The sequence below is a fragment of the Amia ocellicauda genome, chromosome 15 (genome assembly GCF_036373705.1).
Source record: "Amia ocellicauda isolate fAmiCal2 chromosome 15, fAmiCal2.hap1, whole genome shotgun sequence".
Lineage (NCBI taxonomy): Eukaryota > Metazoa > Chordata > Actinopteri > Amiiformes > Amiidae > Amia > Amia ocellicauda.
In genome coordinates this window covers 19,055,037-19,070,739 of record NC_089864.1, presented here as the reverse complement: position 1 = coordinate 19,070,739, position 15,703 = coordinate 19,055,037, and the positions used below count along the sequence as shown (strand labels likewise).

Genomic DNA, 15,703 nt, shown 5'->3' with positions numbered 1-15,703 from the left:
AGGTTTTGATGTGGTCCTGGGGAAAAACAAGTTTTTATTCTTACACTGACCTTCATTATTTTGCATGTCGGTATCTTTGTTCATTAATACACATGCAAATCATTCTGTTGCAACAAAGTGCATTCAAATATTGTTTTTTATCAGGCTTGAAGAAAGACAAGCTGCTCATTCCAAAAGAATGCGTGAAGAAACAGATGCATTGCGTGTTCGCCTATCTCAGATGGAGAAGGAGGTTCAATATCTGAACACCGAACTGGAGGCACAGAAAGAAGCCAATATCCAGTCTCCCACCTCTACTATGAAAAATTTAGTGGAAAGACTTAAATCTCAGCTGGCTTTGAAGGAAAAACAACAAAAGGTAAAAGGTTAAAGTTTCTGTGAGTAATGTTAAGTCTACATCACTGGATCTTCCTTGACACTCTGTGTGTGATCTGTTCTCAAGGCCCTCAGTAAAGCGCTGCTGGAACTCCGTTCAGAAATGACGTCTCATGCCGAGCAACAAATAATTGCAAGCGCGGCACAAAAGGAAGAAAACCTGAATGTCCAACAAATTGTAGACAAACACACCAAGGATTTGAAGGTAGGTGAAAAACACAGAAAAATCAAACCCTGAAATGTTCTTATAACCCATTTTGTTTTCCCAATTTTCCCAGTCTGGGCTGCTGGAGGTAGTGCACACATGATGCTCAGGCATCAGTGATCACACAGACTAAAGGTATAGAATTCCAGCCAAGATGCAATAAAGCTTTCTTGTGGAATAAATGTGTTCTGACATACTATAAAATCGATCCTTCAAATATTTGGCCAGTTGATGCACAATGAAAATGTGTGATCATGGAACTGGACAAGCCAAGTCAAGCTCAGCATGATCAAAATCCATAAAATGTATGGATACGTCATTAATATTGTCTTCACTATGTGCTAAAAAGATGTAATTGTTCCTTTAATCCATGAACTACAGCTTTATCTTGTTTCTGTTTCATGTGTACAACATTTCATGGTGCATTTTGTTAATTTATTTTCACTCAACTTCTTGTCAAATCAGTCCCGGGTTCAAGACCTAAGTGAGGAACTCCAAACGACAAAGGAAAATCTCAAAATATGCAAGACCAGGGAGAACTCTGTGAAAGAAGAGGTGGAAAGTTTGAACAGGGAACTGCAGAGGAGTCACAAGACTCAGAGCAAACTGCAGGCAGAGAGAGATGAGCTGCACAGAGAGAACGGAGAGCTGCAAAAGAAAATTAAGAGGCTCATGGGCGGGTTGCAGGTAAAATATTCATTAAGATGTGGATTCCTTTTAAATAATATAGTGTCTCAGTTTATTATTATACACACACATTAGTATGCCTTCCTTAGTGCAGACATATTCTTCAAACCACATTTTTGCGTTACATTGGTAACCTCTTTTCAAACTACAAGCTGAGCCATGTAACAGGGACAGTGCAGGTTCAAATAAAGGCCAAACTTCTTGCCAACTGGGGCCAGGAATCCTGTGACAGTGCTGAATAAGCCTGAGTTTGTTTGAGTAAAGCTAACTGAGGGATTCTCATTTCACAGTTCAACTGTAATTCTGTAGTGTACAGGACTAGTGATATAATGTATATTTTTGTTATAAGATTGAGCAGAAAAGGAGCAGGTACATTTGTTGCAAATTTTAAATAAAGCATTCTGAAGTCTGAATTTTAACAAGCTCTTGAAAATAACTTAATTTTATGGATTTTACTGTCCCAAATACCACCAAGCTTTGGACTCTTTCCCAATTTAAAGCAAGATTTTCTTTGTAACACTTAATCATGTGAATTTCAGTCTTACCCTCTGTCTGACCCAAGAAAGTGTTAGCAGAGTACAGACTGTGCTATTCTTGTTAAATGAAATGCGTTTGGCTGGCCTCTAATGCTATGGGACACATAATTTATCGGCATTATTCATTTGAAATGTGTGGGTCTTTCTCAGGGGAATCCTGATACCAATTAGGCCAACAGCATTGTGTAAAAGGTGAAACACAGCATGTACAGTTATAATCTATTATGTCTAATGAATATTTCAGAATAAGGCGGATAGTGAAGGAAAGGGGGCCACAGTGGATGAACTTCAAAAGAAGGTACAACGACTGGAGTCTGAACTAGAAAGAAAGACTGCAGCAGAACAAGTTGACAGAAAAAATATAAAAGAAGACAAGGTGAATGGTTTACTTTTACTTGTTCAGTGCTATGAAAATACATTGCTGCTTAACAGGAAGACACATTTTTCAACTTTATCAAGAGCTAAATCAGTCATGGTCAGATCTGACTCGATTTAAAAGTGCCAGTTGGCCCATTTGTGTGGTACAGTATCATAACAACACAATGGCTGCGTGCTATGAAGTTCATCTTTGTGCATTTGTATGTCAGTGACGGGTTGTCACTTCTGTTACTTTTCACTTGAGCTTAGCCACGGCAGCGGGGTGTTCTTTACATCATCAATCACGTTTAGAGATGCAACGTAATCACTATGAATCTGATAACCGTGCAGGATTATTTCTGTGTTTGTGGAGGCATATTTTGAAAATGCGTGCAGTCTCTATTATGGCTTTCTATTTTATTGATGTTACTTAGACATCAAAAGAAGAAATAATCAGGTGGGAAGAAAGCAAAAAATGGCAAGGCAGGCTGGAAGGTGTACGGAACAAACTGAAAGAAAAGGAGAAAGAGGTTGAGACTTTAACAAAACAGCTCAGCACCTTAAAGGACCTCTATGCTAGGTATGTGGCCATACTTTAATATAGTTGTATTTTTTCATAAACAGCACTTATGATGTTTTGTTTTTCTTTTTTTGGATTTTGATTAACATTAAACTATATATTTGGTTAATATAGCATATAGAGAGAGAAATAGTTTGTGATTTGACAATTGTAATACAAGTTTTGTCACTAGATGTCACTGCATCATAATGTTCCAAGCAAGCAATGCTTGAATTGACCACAGCATGTTCCTGAGAATCATCATAAGTATTTACTTTGTGGTATTGTATATTTGTTATTTATTTTTTACCATCAAGAATTGATCAGGAGAAAGCATCCTTGTTGAAAAAGATCAAAACTCGAGGTGTGACGGTGGATCAGGTTGTTGGAGCTCGAACTCTGGAGTCTGAAAAGGAGATTGAAGAATTGAAGAGGCACAATTCGGAGCTGGAGCATCAGATTGTTTTAATAAAGTAATTATACATTTTCTAACATTTGTGTTGTTGCAATTTTAACATAATGACTGATTGTGAGTAGAAAGTAAATGATGGATTAAACTGTACAGTTAGTCTCCATGTAATTTTATTTTATACCTCTTCACATGTTATTCTTCCCTGATAATAATAAAAAACAAAACTTCTGCTATTCTCTACACTTTACTATTGTTTAATACTAATTTAGTCACAATTTAGTTGTGATTAGGAAATCTTGTTGAAACACAACAAAGAGAGAACAAATTCAAAATAACTGTTGATTTGTAACATCAGCATTGAGTAATATTTTTTCTTTCTTTTAGACAACAGCAGGCTTTGCCTCGAGATGTAGCAATGGAAGAACTGAATTTGAAAAATCGATACTTGGAGGAAAAACTGAATTCCTTCGAAAGACAGCTTTCCAAAGAATCTCTTTCAAGACCTTCAGTAAGTGTCTTTTGATTTTCTTGGAAATATCTTTATTCACAATGAATACTTTTAAGGTTATTATTATTTAAAAAATCTTAGTACTGATTAAAAACATTACTAATTAAATAATAATAAAAAGATACCTGATACCTGTTAAGCATTTAGTCTCCTTCACCATTATTCCTTATTCTGTTTCTCTCTGTTCATTCATTTCTCTTTTCTTTTAATCTTCTTCTTTATTCTAAGGATAACTTTTATCCGTCACCCTCTGCTCTTTCCTATCCTAAGGACGCACACTCTAAATCACATGAAGTTAAGAATAAAATCTCTAATAAGCACCATGAGTGCTTCATTCATAACAATGGAGACATACTTTCACGGGAAACTGAGACTGTAAATTCTGTCAAAGAAGAGCATCAAAGTGACCCAGTTCATGAAGACAGTAACCTTGAAGAAGCAGGATTAAATAAGGATAAAACTGACAATGGGGATCCTGAAATAGCAGAGAAACCAATGACTGATGAACAGCTTGGAGTCGAAGAATCAAATCCAGAAGAATCGAAGCCCTCTGATGAATGTGAAAGTGCCAAAGATGGTGATAAAGAGGGCGATCAATGCAGTGAGCTCTGTGATCCGAAGGCGTCTGAAAAGGCTGACTCAGAACATGGAGCAAGTGTGACTCACAGCGAAGGTGGTGCAGACCGAAAACCAAATGGTACTGATGATGAAAATAGTGAGAGCAATACTGATGAAGCGAGGGAGGAATCACCAAAATCTGATGCCCCTGCAAATGAGGAGGAGGTCACACCCACAGCTGAAACTGGCGAAGACCATGAAAATGTTGAGACAGAGCAAGACCCAGGACTTGCAGACAATGGGGTCAATATTGCTGATGGCACATTAGAGCAACCTGAGATGGTGGTAGTATCTGGAGGTGAAATTAGTGAAGATGTGGAACAGAAATCTCCAGATGTTCATGAGGTTAGAAAAATATCCCCCCTTAGGAACCAATACAAGCATTGATATAAACTGAATAAAGAATCTAAGCTTCAAAATATCTACATGTAGATGTTCAAGTTTATACATTAAAATGGTTCATCCCCAAACATAGGAATAGAGTAGTAGTGTTGTTTTTTGTCTTTCCTGTTCTGTGTGATTTAGAAATCATATTTCTGAATACAAACAATACATTCTTGTTCTTTATATTCAGATTCGCAGGTTTGCTCTTGTGCAGTGTCTGTTGCTTAATATTGTGTGGATCTTGTTTCAGACGTCTGGTAGGGGCACTGATACACCATCTCAGAGAGAGCATGAGCTGCAGAGAGAAAACCTCAAGCTATCTTCAGAAAACTTGGAACTGCGATTCCAGTTGGAACAAACAAACAAGGACTTGCCCAGATTGAAGGTACATAGAGTTCCTTTCAAAAGACTGTTTCTGCTTCCAACGCTGGTATTCATCTCATGGCAACAGGTTATTTGTTTAATCAGATTTGTACCTTGAATTCCTTAACTTTTCACTTCAAAAGGAGAGATGTTGGAAGGGTAAAGACCCCACACTGAAATGTATATAACTCTGTATGTTCCCCATAGGCTAAATCACAGATGTTGGGTGAGAAACAAGCATACAGCTGTTTTCAGTTACTTTTATACAGTGGTACAAGTAGAATAGTACCGGTAGGCCAACATCCATCCACTTCCTCAGGCTGCAGAATCGGCCTGTCTGTGGCTTTGTGGTTTGTAGCAAATTTTTCCCGGGTGGCCAAAAATTGGTGCCGCCTGGCCAAACAAATGTATGAACGACAAAAAAAAAAGAATAAATGATCCACTCCTGCCCCTGTCAACAATTCAGTAACAGACCGCCATGCCTGGGATAATTTCTGGGGAACTGATTCTTTCCTTTATAAACTATTGTGAATTTTTCAACAGTATGGAGTATCAGACAGTAGCAGTTTACTTGCACCACTACGTTGATATAAAATAGATAATTGGGAGAAAAGAAATACATAATATGACACTGAGTGAATGAAACATTGCCAATCCAAATTATGTGCAAAAAAAACATGATTTTCTATTTTCTGTAGTTTGTATCTTTAATTAGTTCTCAATTTTTATGATCTGATAATTACTAACACACGTTCACTGACTTTTAGGACCAAGTGGCCAACCTTAAAGAGATGTGCGACATCCTAAAGAAGGAGAAGGCTGACCTTGAGAGAAAACTCGGCAACGTCCGTGGGGTCAGGGTTGTTCTGTTTCTTCATATTGTATGTTAAGGGCTATGCACAACAGAGACGAACGAGCAAATAAATACTTTACTTGGATTTAAATGGAGTAAAACACACCACAGGCGAAGTGAGCAGCGCAAAGGGAGCATACAAATGCAGACAAAAAAATTGTACATGTCGCAATGGACCAATCCCAAACAATGGCTCAATATTGCCAACCTGTCGGTCACATCAACGTACAAAAATATATTGTATGTAAAATTATATCACCCCAAATTCTCTCTCTTGCTTCATTCACATCTGGTGTGCATAGCCCTTTAATTCTAGGAGATTTCTTAGTATTCAGGAGTAGTCTTAATAAATTGCCATTTATATTGGATTGTGTTCATTGTGCAGTCTGGACGTAGTGGAAAGACAGTCCCCGAACTGGAAAAAACCATTGGGCTCATGAAGAAAGTGGTGGAGAGAGTCCAAAGAGAAAACGAATCCCTGAAGAAGGCCCCCGGAGTTGTTTCAAGGGACCAGCTAACAGCTTTGGAAAATGAAAATGAAAAGCTCAAGGTAACGAGGTGAACATCTTTCATAGCGGCCCGGAAATATATTTTTAGATTATTTGTATGAGGTGGTTGAAAAGGTTACCTAATTGACTCCTAAATCAGGTCGTTGTTCATTTTTAGACTCTTCCGTTTCAATCCATTATTTTGTCACGTCAGTGGTCCTGCACCTGTTAGTGAAGGTAGGGCAACAAGATTGAGTGTTGCAATGGGACCCATTGTTCTTCAGTTTTTACTTGACGTGTTTGTCATTTGCCTCGTGTTACCTTGTGTTGAAGGCATTTCTAGTGGCATATGAGTGGTTGATTATAGGCTAATGAGACATACCAAGGTAATTGCAGAACCATATGCATGACATCCTCTGATGTACTGCTTTCCATTTTTTGTTTTGTTATTTTCTATATATAGGCATAGAAAATATATTGATTGTGTGTTTTTAAAATTAACTCTTATTGAATTAAAGTTATTTAGTAAAAATTCTAATTTGATATTCCCATTACCAGTCAAGAGAGAATTTTCCATCAGGATATGTTCAGCAGGATTTTATATTTTAAATATTTTTATTGAAAGGTAATAGCAAATGCATTCAAATCATGTGACTCTGAGAAACTGCCGAAATTGTCTTGGTTAGTGAAAGTGTCCCCCTTTTAATTTTGGTTGTTGTTGTTGTTGTTGTTGTTTGAGACAGTGTGATAGAAGCTTAATTAGCAGAATGTGCTAAACAGGAAATGCTTATTGGATTTATTTCATTATCTCGTTCTTCTTTAAATAGCTTTTAATGCTGAAGTGGCAGACACCATTACCCCACCCTACAGATGCTATTTAGTTGATTTATCTTCTCAATTAAGCTTTTCAGCAAACCACTTAAGCTTATGCAAAGTTGAGTTTTTGAGAAATGTAGTTAGTTCATTGTCCCCTGGGGTGGCTTCACAGGCATACTTTAAAGTGAGCAAATTGGAGGCAGTGAGGCACTAAGAACAGACAGACTCCATTATTCTGTTTCATGATAATTAAACATTTTTATTTATTTATTTATTTATTTTTTAATCTTAAAAACATAATTTCCGTTTGACCAGAGAGTACTAAAGCCCAATTCTTTCCGGATGGTTGCAAATTGCAATATTATTTGAACAAATAGATCCCATGTTGCAGTTCTTTATATTGAGGCTAAAAACAGCTTCAAAGGTTCTTGCTCATTGGCTCAATGCTCCCGATAGTTCATGTAATAAAAGTAATTGCATTTCATGTAATTCACCTCTATAACCATTTTTCTATTTACTTGGTTTAAAGTTACTCACAGTATAGCTAACTATTGTATTATTTCACCTGACTTTTCACACCCTGAACTGGGTTCTGATGCTTTGTTTTTGTAATAATGGCCTAATGGATATCTTCTTCTGTTAACTACTTCTTTGTTTCCTCAGTCTGAATATGAAAAACTAAAACTACAGATGGGAGGTCAGCTGAGCATGAGATATGAATCAAAGACAAAGGGGATGGAGAAGATTATTGCGGAGAATGAGCGTCTACGCATGGAGCTTAAAAAGGTCATTTTTATTATAACGATACTGAAAGTGTTGTTGTAATTAACACATACTTGCAAATATTTATTTTCCTGCCTAAATTATTATTACAGGAAACAGAAGCAGCTGAAAAATTGAGAATTGCCAAGAATAATGTTGAACTCACAAACGAGAAGCTAATGGTACAGCTGGAGGAGACCAGTAAGAGGCTGAGCTTCGCTGAAACCAGAGGGCCACAGCTCGAGGGAGCAGACAGTAAGAGTTGGAAATCTATTGTGGTAACAAGGTGAGTCACATGCGTAATACACATGCACACACATCATTTCTGAAATTAGCCAATTCCATTTGAAATCTTCTTAATTAATTGGTTAATCATGGCATTGTTTTGTGTTTTGTAATTGTGCATTGAATTGACGCATTTTCAGTGCTTTGATAAGTCTGCCTTTTTTTACAGAATGTATGAGAGTAAAATGAAAGAACTCGAATCTGATATCGTCAGGAAAAACAGCAGTCTTTCAGACCTGAAGCAGCTGTTACGAGAAGCTGCTGAACGGGAGCAGAAAAACAAACATGTCATCAGTGACTTAAAAGAGCAGGTGAGTCCTGTGGTATTGCATGCTGTATTTTTGATTTAATCTATGATCTGTGTTTTCTTATAGATGCAGATGCAAAGATTAATCAGTAAACTAAATGGGCATTGTTTTCATTCGTTAGAAGTTAATTGAAGGAATGGAAATAGTAAATGTTAACTTGCTTCACTATACTTCTTAGACATAGTATACCCATGCATTACTGATGAAATGATAACAAATACATTCAAAAGAAGCTGTCATTTGTGTGATACTCTCTACTAATGCAGTTGAATAAATGTTAAAATGTTCGATTGCATCCCAAAAAATAAAGCTAATATAGTGTGTGTGTCGTTCTCAGTGTTAAACGACTCTTATGTTTATATTCAGATTGAGCTGCTGAAACATTTTCCAGAGGAAGCGAAAACAGAGTCAGGTCTTGTAAGGGAGCTGCAGCTTACCAGGTACAAATATACACGTTCAGAAATTGCCATTTCAAATGTATCATTGGGAATCTTTGTAGTTTAACGGTCACTGTTGTCCTGTTGGTTGTGGAATTCCAATGTTTAAATAAAAAAACACTCAGATATGTATTATTTTATAGGCTGACAAACAGTCGTCTGGAGAAAGAAAAGGTAGAACTTGTTCACCAGCTAGATGTGTATCGACAACAGAGCGGGGCAGTTGACAGTGCTGCTGAGCCTGGTAGGATACATACTGTATACATTCTCACCTTGAAATGTGTTGGCTGTGAATCCTGCAGTTCAGTTTCATAGTTATTTTTAGAAGTTATGCCTAACATCACATATTCAAACTAAACTTTGCATTGTGGGTTGTCTCCATACTATAATGTAGTATGTAGTATTATTATTATTATTATTATTATTATTATTATTATTAATGTCATTGTTTTTGGTTTCTGGGTGTGTATGCTCAATCAGTCAATGCAGAGCTGACTTATTTGAGTCAGTCTCAAACTAATCAACGCTATAATTACCCCTAACTTCCATTTGTGTTTTGAAAAGGCTGAGCTTAACAGTCAACATTTTTAGTTGATTTCTTAACAGATATTTAGTTCATTGTAATGCACAACATTTTTACAAATGTCAGTCATCAAACAAGCATTAAAGCATAAAAACCTTTAGAAAACAAAGGGGTTCTAGATAGTTAGAAGAGTTTTCCATTGAATATTCATTTGAATTAATGAAATGGAGTATGCAGTTGGGTCCATTTTTCAAAGCGTTAAGATTGCAAAGATTACACACTTGTGCCTTTGGAAAAAAAAAAAAAGTACCTAATCAATTCTAACGAATGTCAGTCACCCTGAAGATAAAGGCATTTCTCATGCTATTTTAATGAACTTGCATAGACCCCCGTATTTGATCCCCTGTAGCAGAGGTTCAGATGATAAATATTGATTTCATAGCTTGTAGATAAAAAGCTGAATATTGAACACTTTCATGCAGATTGAACCTAAAATGCATAATTATCGGGTAGATTGGGCAACATAAATTCGCCACCTTAATTCCTAATTAAATCTTAACTATTTTATTTGAAAAATGGTTCAGCCTGCACTGATAGTATAGCTCTAATTAAGGGAAAGGAGATATTCAACATTATGTAGCCTACATTTGCCTCAACGTTTGATGAGCATTAAATAGACATTTTTTTGCTTTGTTTCTTTACATATAGCAGTTCCATATTAATATTAGTTATAAATATCACTAATGTACATTCAATGCTATATTTCTTTCTTGTAAAATGTATTTTGAAGCTCAGCATGAAATAAACCTACACATGCATTAATGATTAATCAGATTTTATTATCTTTTTATACTCACTACTATATTCAGGATATGACGAACTCCTGCAGAAAGCCATGAAACATGATACATTGATGGAAGATTTAGTTGACATGCAAACCCAGCTTAAGTCTGCAGATCTAGATAAAAGACATTTACAGGTAATCAGTCTATAATATATGCATTTCATTCTTAAAATGTGTGATTTGTTTTTTTTTTCCCAATAACAAAATGGTTGAGATTTAATATTATTCCCATAACTTTCATTTTAATAATCCAGGAAGAAGTAAAAAAGATGAAAAAAGAACTGGAAAATTTTGACCCTACATTCTTTGAAGAGATTGAAGATCTGAAATTCAATTACAACTTAGAAGTGAAAAAGAATATTCTTCTGGAGGAGAAACTGAAGACGCTGTCAGACCGGTTTGGACTTCAGGTTGACATTCCAACTAATGTGTCCATCGACTGAAAATGAATCATTCTAACTTAAATCACAACTGGCTTCATGGAAAAACAATGTGTGTGTGTGTGTGTGTGTGTGTGTGTGTATATATATATATATATCTTTATATATACAGAAGACATTTAGAAATAGGCTTCAGAGTTGCATTTGTTTATTCATTTGTACAGTTATTTTAAAGCAAGTATTTACAGAGGCTATGTATTTTTCCAACAGAGTTTTGAACATTTTGTATCTGAAGTAAATTCATAATAAAAATCATCATAATAAAGAGAAACTGTATTTAAGTTTTTTAAATGATAAACATCTCCACCTATGTACAGTATTTAGGTTTTTGGAAAAGGAGCTTCAGCACACATGCAGTAATGGGAACAGGAACAGGGGGCACGATTCAAATCTGGTCAATCTTCATCTTATGTTAACAATGGACTTTCAATAGTATGTAGCCAATTCATTGCAGAATCTTTCAATATTGTGTTATGATTTCATTAAATTATAAACTAAAAAGATCCTAAATCAATGATATGCCAGTGGAGGCCTAGAAAGACTGAGACATTTTTTCTGATTTAGTTGTATCTTACATAATATTATTTTGTTTAAATGTAAACTGAGAATACTATTTTGAGTGATGTACATCTATCTCATAGCTTAGATTATTATTTAATTTAGGTGCTAAAACAAAGCACTGTTCACATTTTATGCCAGATTAATTCATATTTAGATTAACTCACCAATCGCAAACTTATTGTCAGTTGGTTTCTTTACTCTATTACTGGGTTTGTAATTTGCAATTGGTGTGTGGGTCAAATCTTGGATTTCATCCAGGCCTACATGTAACTTCCGTATATCATGTTTCTTATTATTGTCTTGTTTAAAAAAATGCTTTGATTTTATTTGACATAAAATACAGTGGAGAATTATTGTTTTAATTGAATGGAATGGTCATTACAATGGAATGTTTTTGGATTTCATACAATTTTTAGGAAAGGGTATTTCAGAAAGTGTTGTGGTGTAGTGTTTTGCTTTCCTTTCTACCTTTTAAAGTGTTTTCCTTCAATATAGTGCTTTTGTGACAGTTCCTGAAAGAAGCCATTACTTCCAATTGTGTTGATTATCATCAAAAAATACCTCGTTGTCTCCTTTGACAACTTGTAACCATATCAATCTGAAGAGAATGCATTTACAGTTTCAATATCTATGTTATTGTAATTGTTTTGCATTTTCTTATACATCAAATTTAATGTCCTGTATATGATCAAACTTCTGTCCGTTCAGTCTTGAGAAAGCAGTGAACAAATCTTGTGCCATTTCCCACCCATACCTTGTCAAGTCCACATGGATAACAACTGGTCTAGAGTTTAAGAAAGTCTCCTCCAATGGCCATTTCAAACCAAGATGATGACGATGAAGCTAAAAAAGAAAAACAAAAGCATATTATATACCTCTGCTTCAACCAAAAAGAAAGTAGCAAATGCTTTTCTGAAAGCTGCAATAATTACCTTTATTAAGGTTCCATCATTACAGTGCCAAACAATACCTTCTACTTTTCCTTCCTCACATCTCTGAAACCATCCAAACAGCTGCTGGTAATTGACATAGGGTGCACTTCTAATTTTTAGGCTTCCATGCGGTACAAGAAGGTGAATCGGTTGCTTTTTACACCCCAGTCCTTAAAAAAACAAAATAGAGTAATATTAAAAAAAAAAGTTGTTAGCTTTCCTGATCTGTAATATTGCAGCCCATCCTGGCAGAGAATATTAGGTAGTTCTGGGAAGATCTGTTTCCTCTTCTTGATGCCTGGCGCAATCTAACCCTTTGGCTGTGCACAGCCAGTGGTCTATGATGATTCTCACAGAAAGACATCTGCCTGTTTGTCACAAATCCAAAGAGAATATTTTTTGTTTCATTTTTTTTATGGCAGTTAGTAAATCAATTCCAAAAAGCAAATGTGTGCTCGCCTCAGCCAACCCCTTCGAAAGCATTCAAGTAAGACCAATTTCTTACAGTCTCTCAGATTCTGCTTAGAATAAGTTGCACGAGCGTAAGACATAACCCTACACATTCTATGCCAACACAGAGTGTGGTTCACTACAATAATGCATCCCCCCCCCCCCCCAATAAAAAATACTTGCCATCATCTAGTATCACATGTACGAGTCAGAAAACAGTTTCATTGGCACATACTTACCATAAGGATTTGCATTGACGTTTGTTCCTATTAGTTCCAGTGTTTCTTCCAGGAGCTCAGACAGTGGAACAGCAGTAATTTCAAGCACTTCTTCATCATCGGGGCTTGTTCTCAGAACCAGACCTACCCCAGTCTCATAATTCACCACTGACGAATGCCAGCAGTACTGCTTATTGTATCTCTCTACTGGAACCCAGCCTTAAGAAGAAATAATTACAAAACATTATTTTACAAGCACTTCAGTAGTCAAGAATTGATTGTCAAGAAATACTTGCCAATAGGTCGAGAAGTACATGTCTAATGCAACAGTGGACGCTTGGAATTCAGTTCACCTGGAATGTGACCGTTGCCATCGGGCCGGGGCTGCTCATTGCAATGCTCGACTCCATGGGCAGGAATCCACGAGTCTGGAACCCTTTTGAAGTCCTCCTCTACATTCCAAGTGAATTCTAACCAAGATGGCAGTCATTTTACAAATTGGCAAGAAAATATGAAATGTTTTAAATATGTTTATATTGTTTAGTTATAGAAACACACTCCATTCCAGAATTGAATTAAATCTGCTAGGCTTCATTTTCATTTGTTTCACAGACGAAGTTCAGCTGATGCCATCAGAGCTTTTTCATTACCCTTCGCACAATAGGTCTGACTGCAGCTCCATTTTAAACCCATTTCAAGCACCTCATAAAATGAGCCAATGCCTGCTGCAGTTGTGATTTCAATGAAAACAAAGTAATCAGGAAATGAATAGCTCAAAATATCCAAGATAAAAAAGAATGCTAGAGAGCATGACTCTCTGTGATATCTAGATATAGTGAAACTTATTTAAATACATAATCTGCAGTGGGGGTATATTTCTTGTATTTCCTCCTGTGTAATCTATCTGTTCTAATGCAGGCTGCCTGCATCTAGGCATCTTTTATCTAGGGATCATATTTACTGCAGCCAAACCGAGCTATAGATGGAATATAATTTGCAAAGCATTGTAATAAACTATTTATGAATAATATAGTTCATATAGAAAACATGGTTACATTATACAAATGCAATGCCAAAATATCTTATGTTTCCATCACAGACCAGGACACAACCTAATGCTGCGTTAAGATCACTGAGGTTTTACAATTCAAGTGAATTCCAGCTGGGCCGCTTCTCCCTGTAGACTCTTCTTGTGCAGTTAGTGATAAATTGTCTTCCTATTGTCCCATGTAATTAAAATAGGCTATCAAAACATCTATATTCAAAATACATAAATACCTGTGGAACCTTTTTCAGAATGCTGGAACTTTTTAAACCTCTTGTCAGCTTGTTTGTTGGGCTTCCTATCAAATCGAGCCCAAAGATACGGCTCTCCTACAGGAATAAACACAAGCATGTTCAGCTTTGTACAGAGCCCTCAGCGGTGCAGTTAATTGATATGTATTGTGAAATCAGCTGAGATCATCTCGTTTCGTTAATGTCTTCATAAATAAGATCTCGGTGAAAACTGAAAATGTGTCATCCATGCTAGCTCATAGGCATTGGTTATGCAAGCCAGCTTGTTAAATGTAAATACACTTTAAACTTGCCCTGACATGTTGATGTAGAGTAAAAAGCATTCACCCTTGTGCACAACTTGTGCCCAGGTTGACTATTAACAAGACATATTGTATAGGTCCCTTTAATCAATTCCTTAACACTTGGAACAATGCCATTATGAGGTGATTTGTGAAATAAAGTTATTTATAGATTTGGTTTAAAGAAAAGAAGAACTATGCTCATTGAGGACTGAAGACTTAAGTTATTTGCTTAATTGATTAATAACTTCCATGTTCCCAGTCTTGCAAAATCAGTGATTTAGAGTGACTTACTGGATTGGGGCTCTCCAAGACCATGTTTGGGCACCACTGGACTATCCATAAAATTGTAATTTAATCAATTCCAAAGTACCTGACATATCCCTGTCCAAAACTAACGAGTCATATCTTTGCCACAGTGTGAGTGGGAAAGAGAAATAAATCAAACGTAGTTGATAAGATACTTCTGAAGGATTCACCACAGATCCACTCCAGTTCTCCTGCGCATCACTGTACAATGAAAGGGAGTATAATGAATGGATGTGGTGTCTCACCTTTGTAAATGGATACATAGCAACAAGTGCCATCAAGCTTCTCTGTGGGAATGGCACTCTCTACATCTGACCCCAGTGCCTTCGGGTTCAAGTGCTCTGTGGCCAACACCTGGAAGTGCTGTTGAAAAAGACCATGCGTTTAGCATCACAGGCTCTAGTGGATCAAAGCACTAGACACATTGATACAACATGTGTTGGGTTTAGACTTAGTATGCAGAACGCAACAGTTACTATAATCTACGACGAGAGCATGGGAGATTAGTATCGATTATTATTGTAAGCCATTTCACTACGAGAGTAGTGAATGCAGCCGATATTAAAACGTGTTTAAGGGTGTTTTGTGTTGCAATATTTATGTTTTCAGCCATGCACAACAGGGGGAACAAATCTGCAAAGCAAATGCGAGAGGTGCTACAGGGCAACACACACTGACCTGACTCTCTCGCTTTCGGGACGGCTCGTCTCTCACTTCAGTCACAAAAACACACGGTATCTTTTGCTGCACTGAGCCCAGTCTGCGCATCGTCTCCTGCAGGTATTTATACAGCACGTCTGTCTGTCAGAAATAAATGAACAGAGAAAATGTCAATGAGGAACTGGATGTACGTAGCACAGGCACACGTACAGACGTCCAGCCCGGATGACACGTTT

General features: G+C 36.6%; 2 protein-coding genes across 4 annotated transcripts in view; one reads left to right on the top strand and one right to left on the bottom strand.

The window, feature by feature from the left end:
* Nucleotides 1-10,898, top strand: part of cep290 (centrosomal protein 290) — a 27,989-nt gene extending 17,091 nt beyond the window's left edge. For 2 of the 3 annotated variants that reach the window (XM_066723530.1, XM_066723531.1), the window contains 18 exons: nucleotides 145-358; nucleotides 443-580; nucleotides 1,046-1,267; nucleotides 2,048-2,179; nucleotides 2,595-2,740; nucleotides 3,037-3,192; nucleotides 3,516-3,639; nucleotides 3,868-4,602; nucleotides 4,892-5,026; nucleotides 5,772-5,858; nucleotides 6,243-6,407; nucleotides 7,825-7,947; nucleotides 8,037-8,209; nucleotides 8,378-8,519; nucleotides 8,883-8,956; nucleotides 9,097-9,197; nucleotides 10,346-10,455; nucleotides 10,575-10,898. In XM_066723530.1, the coding sequence (XP_066579627.1) occupies nucleotides 145-358; nucleotides 443-580; nucleotides 1,046-1,267; nucleotides 2,048-2,179; nucleotides 2,595-2,740; nucleotides 3,037-3,192; nucleotides 3,516-3,639; nucleotides 3,868-4,602; nucleotides 4,892-5,026; nucleotides 5,772-5,858; nucleotides 6,243-6,407; nucleotides 7,825-7,947; nucleotides 8,037-8,209; nucleotides 8,378-8,519; nucleotides 8,883-8,956; nucleotides 9,097-9,197; nucleotides 10,346-10,455; nucleotides 10,575-10,763 (3,166 nt within the window). In that variant the 3' untranslated portion in view covers nucleotides 10,764-10,898. The remainder of the gene's footprint in view (nucleotides 1-144; nucleotides 359-442; nucleotides 581-1,045; nucleotides 1,268-2,047; nucleotides 2,180-2,594; nucleotides 2,741-3,036; nucleotides 3,193-3,515; nucleotides 3,640-3,867; nucleotides 4,603-4,891; nucleotides 5,027-5,771; nucleotides 5,859-6,242; nucleotides 6,408-7,824; nucleotides 7,948-8,036; nucleotides 8,210-8,377; nucleotides 8,520-8,882; nucleotides 8,957-9,096; nucleotides 9,198-10,345; nucleotides 10,456-10,574) is intronic. The other variant, XM_066723533.1, reaches the window with a different exon arrangement.
* On the bottom strand, nucleotides 10,892-15,703 carry rlig1 (RNA 5'-phosphate and 3'-OH ligase 1). The gene is made up of 7 exons (XM_066723537.1): nucleotides 15,486-15,703; nucleotides 15,053-15,170; nucleotides 14,200-14,295; nucleotides 13,275-13,391; nucleotides 12,943-13,140; nucleotides 12,254-12,423; nucleotides 10,892-12,164 (listed from the first exon to the last, which is right to left on the bottom strand). The coding sequence occupies exons 1-7, from the start codon at nucleotides 15,573-15,575 to the stop codon at nucleotides 11,979-11,981; spliced, it is 975 nt and encodes a 324-aa protein (XP_066579634.1). The 5' UTR covers nucleotides 15,576-15,703; the 3' UTR covers nucleotides 10,892-11,978.

What these genes read in the sequence shown, in the direction of transcription:
- rlig1 (XM_066723537.1), bottom strand. Translation starts at nt 15,575, where the DNA reads ATGCGCAGACTGGGCTCAGTGCAGCAAAAGATACCGTGTGTTTTTGTG. An exon ending in CTATGTATCCATTTACAAAG is followed by an intron (nt 14,296 to 15,052) that starts GTGAGACACCAC and finishes TTATTCCTGTAG; the next exon opens with GAGAGCCGTATCTTTGGGCT. An exon ending in ATGATGGAACCTTAATAAAG is followed by an intron (nt 12,165 to 12,253) that starts GTAATTATTGCA and finishes TTTCTTTTTTAG; the next exon opens with CTTCATCGTCATCATCTTGG.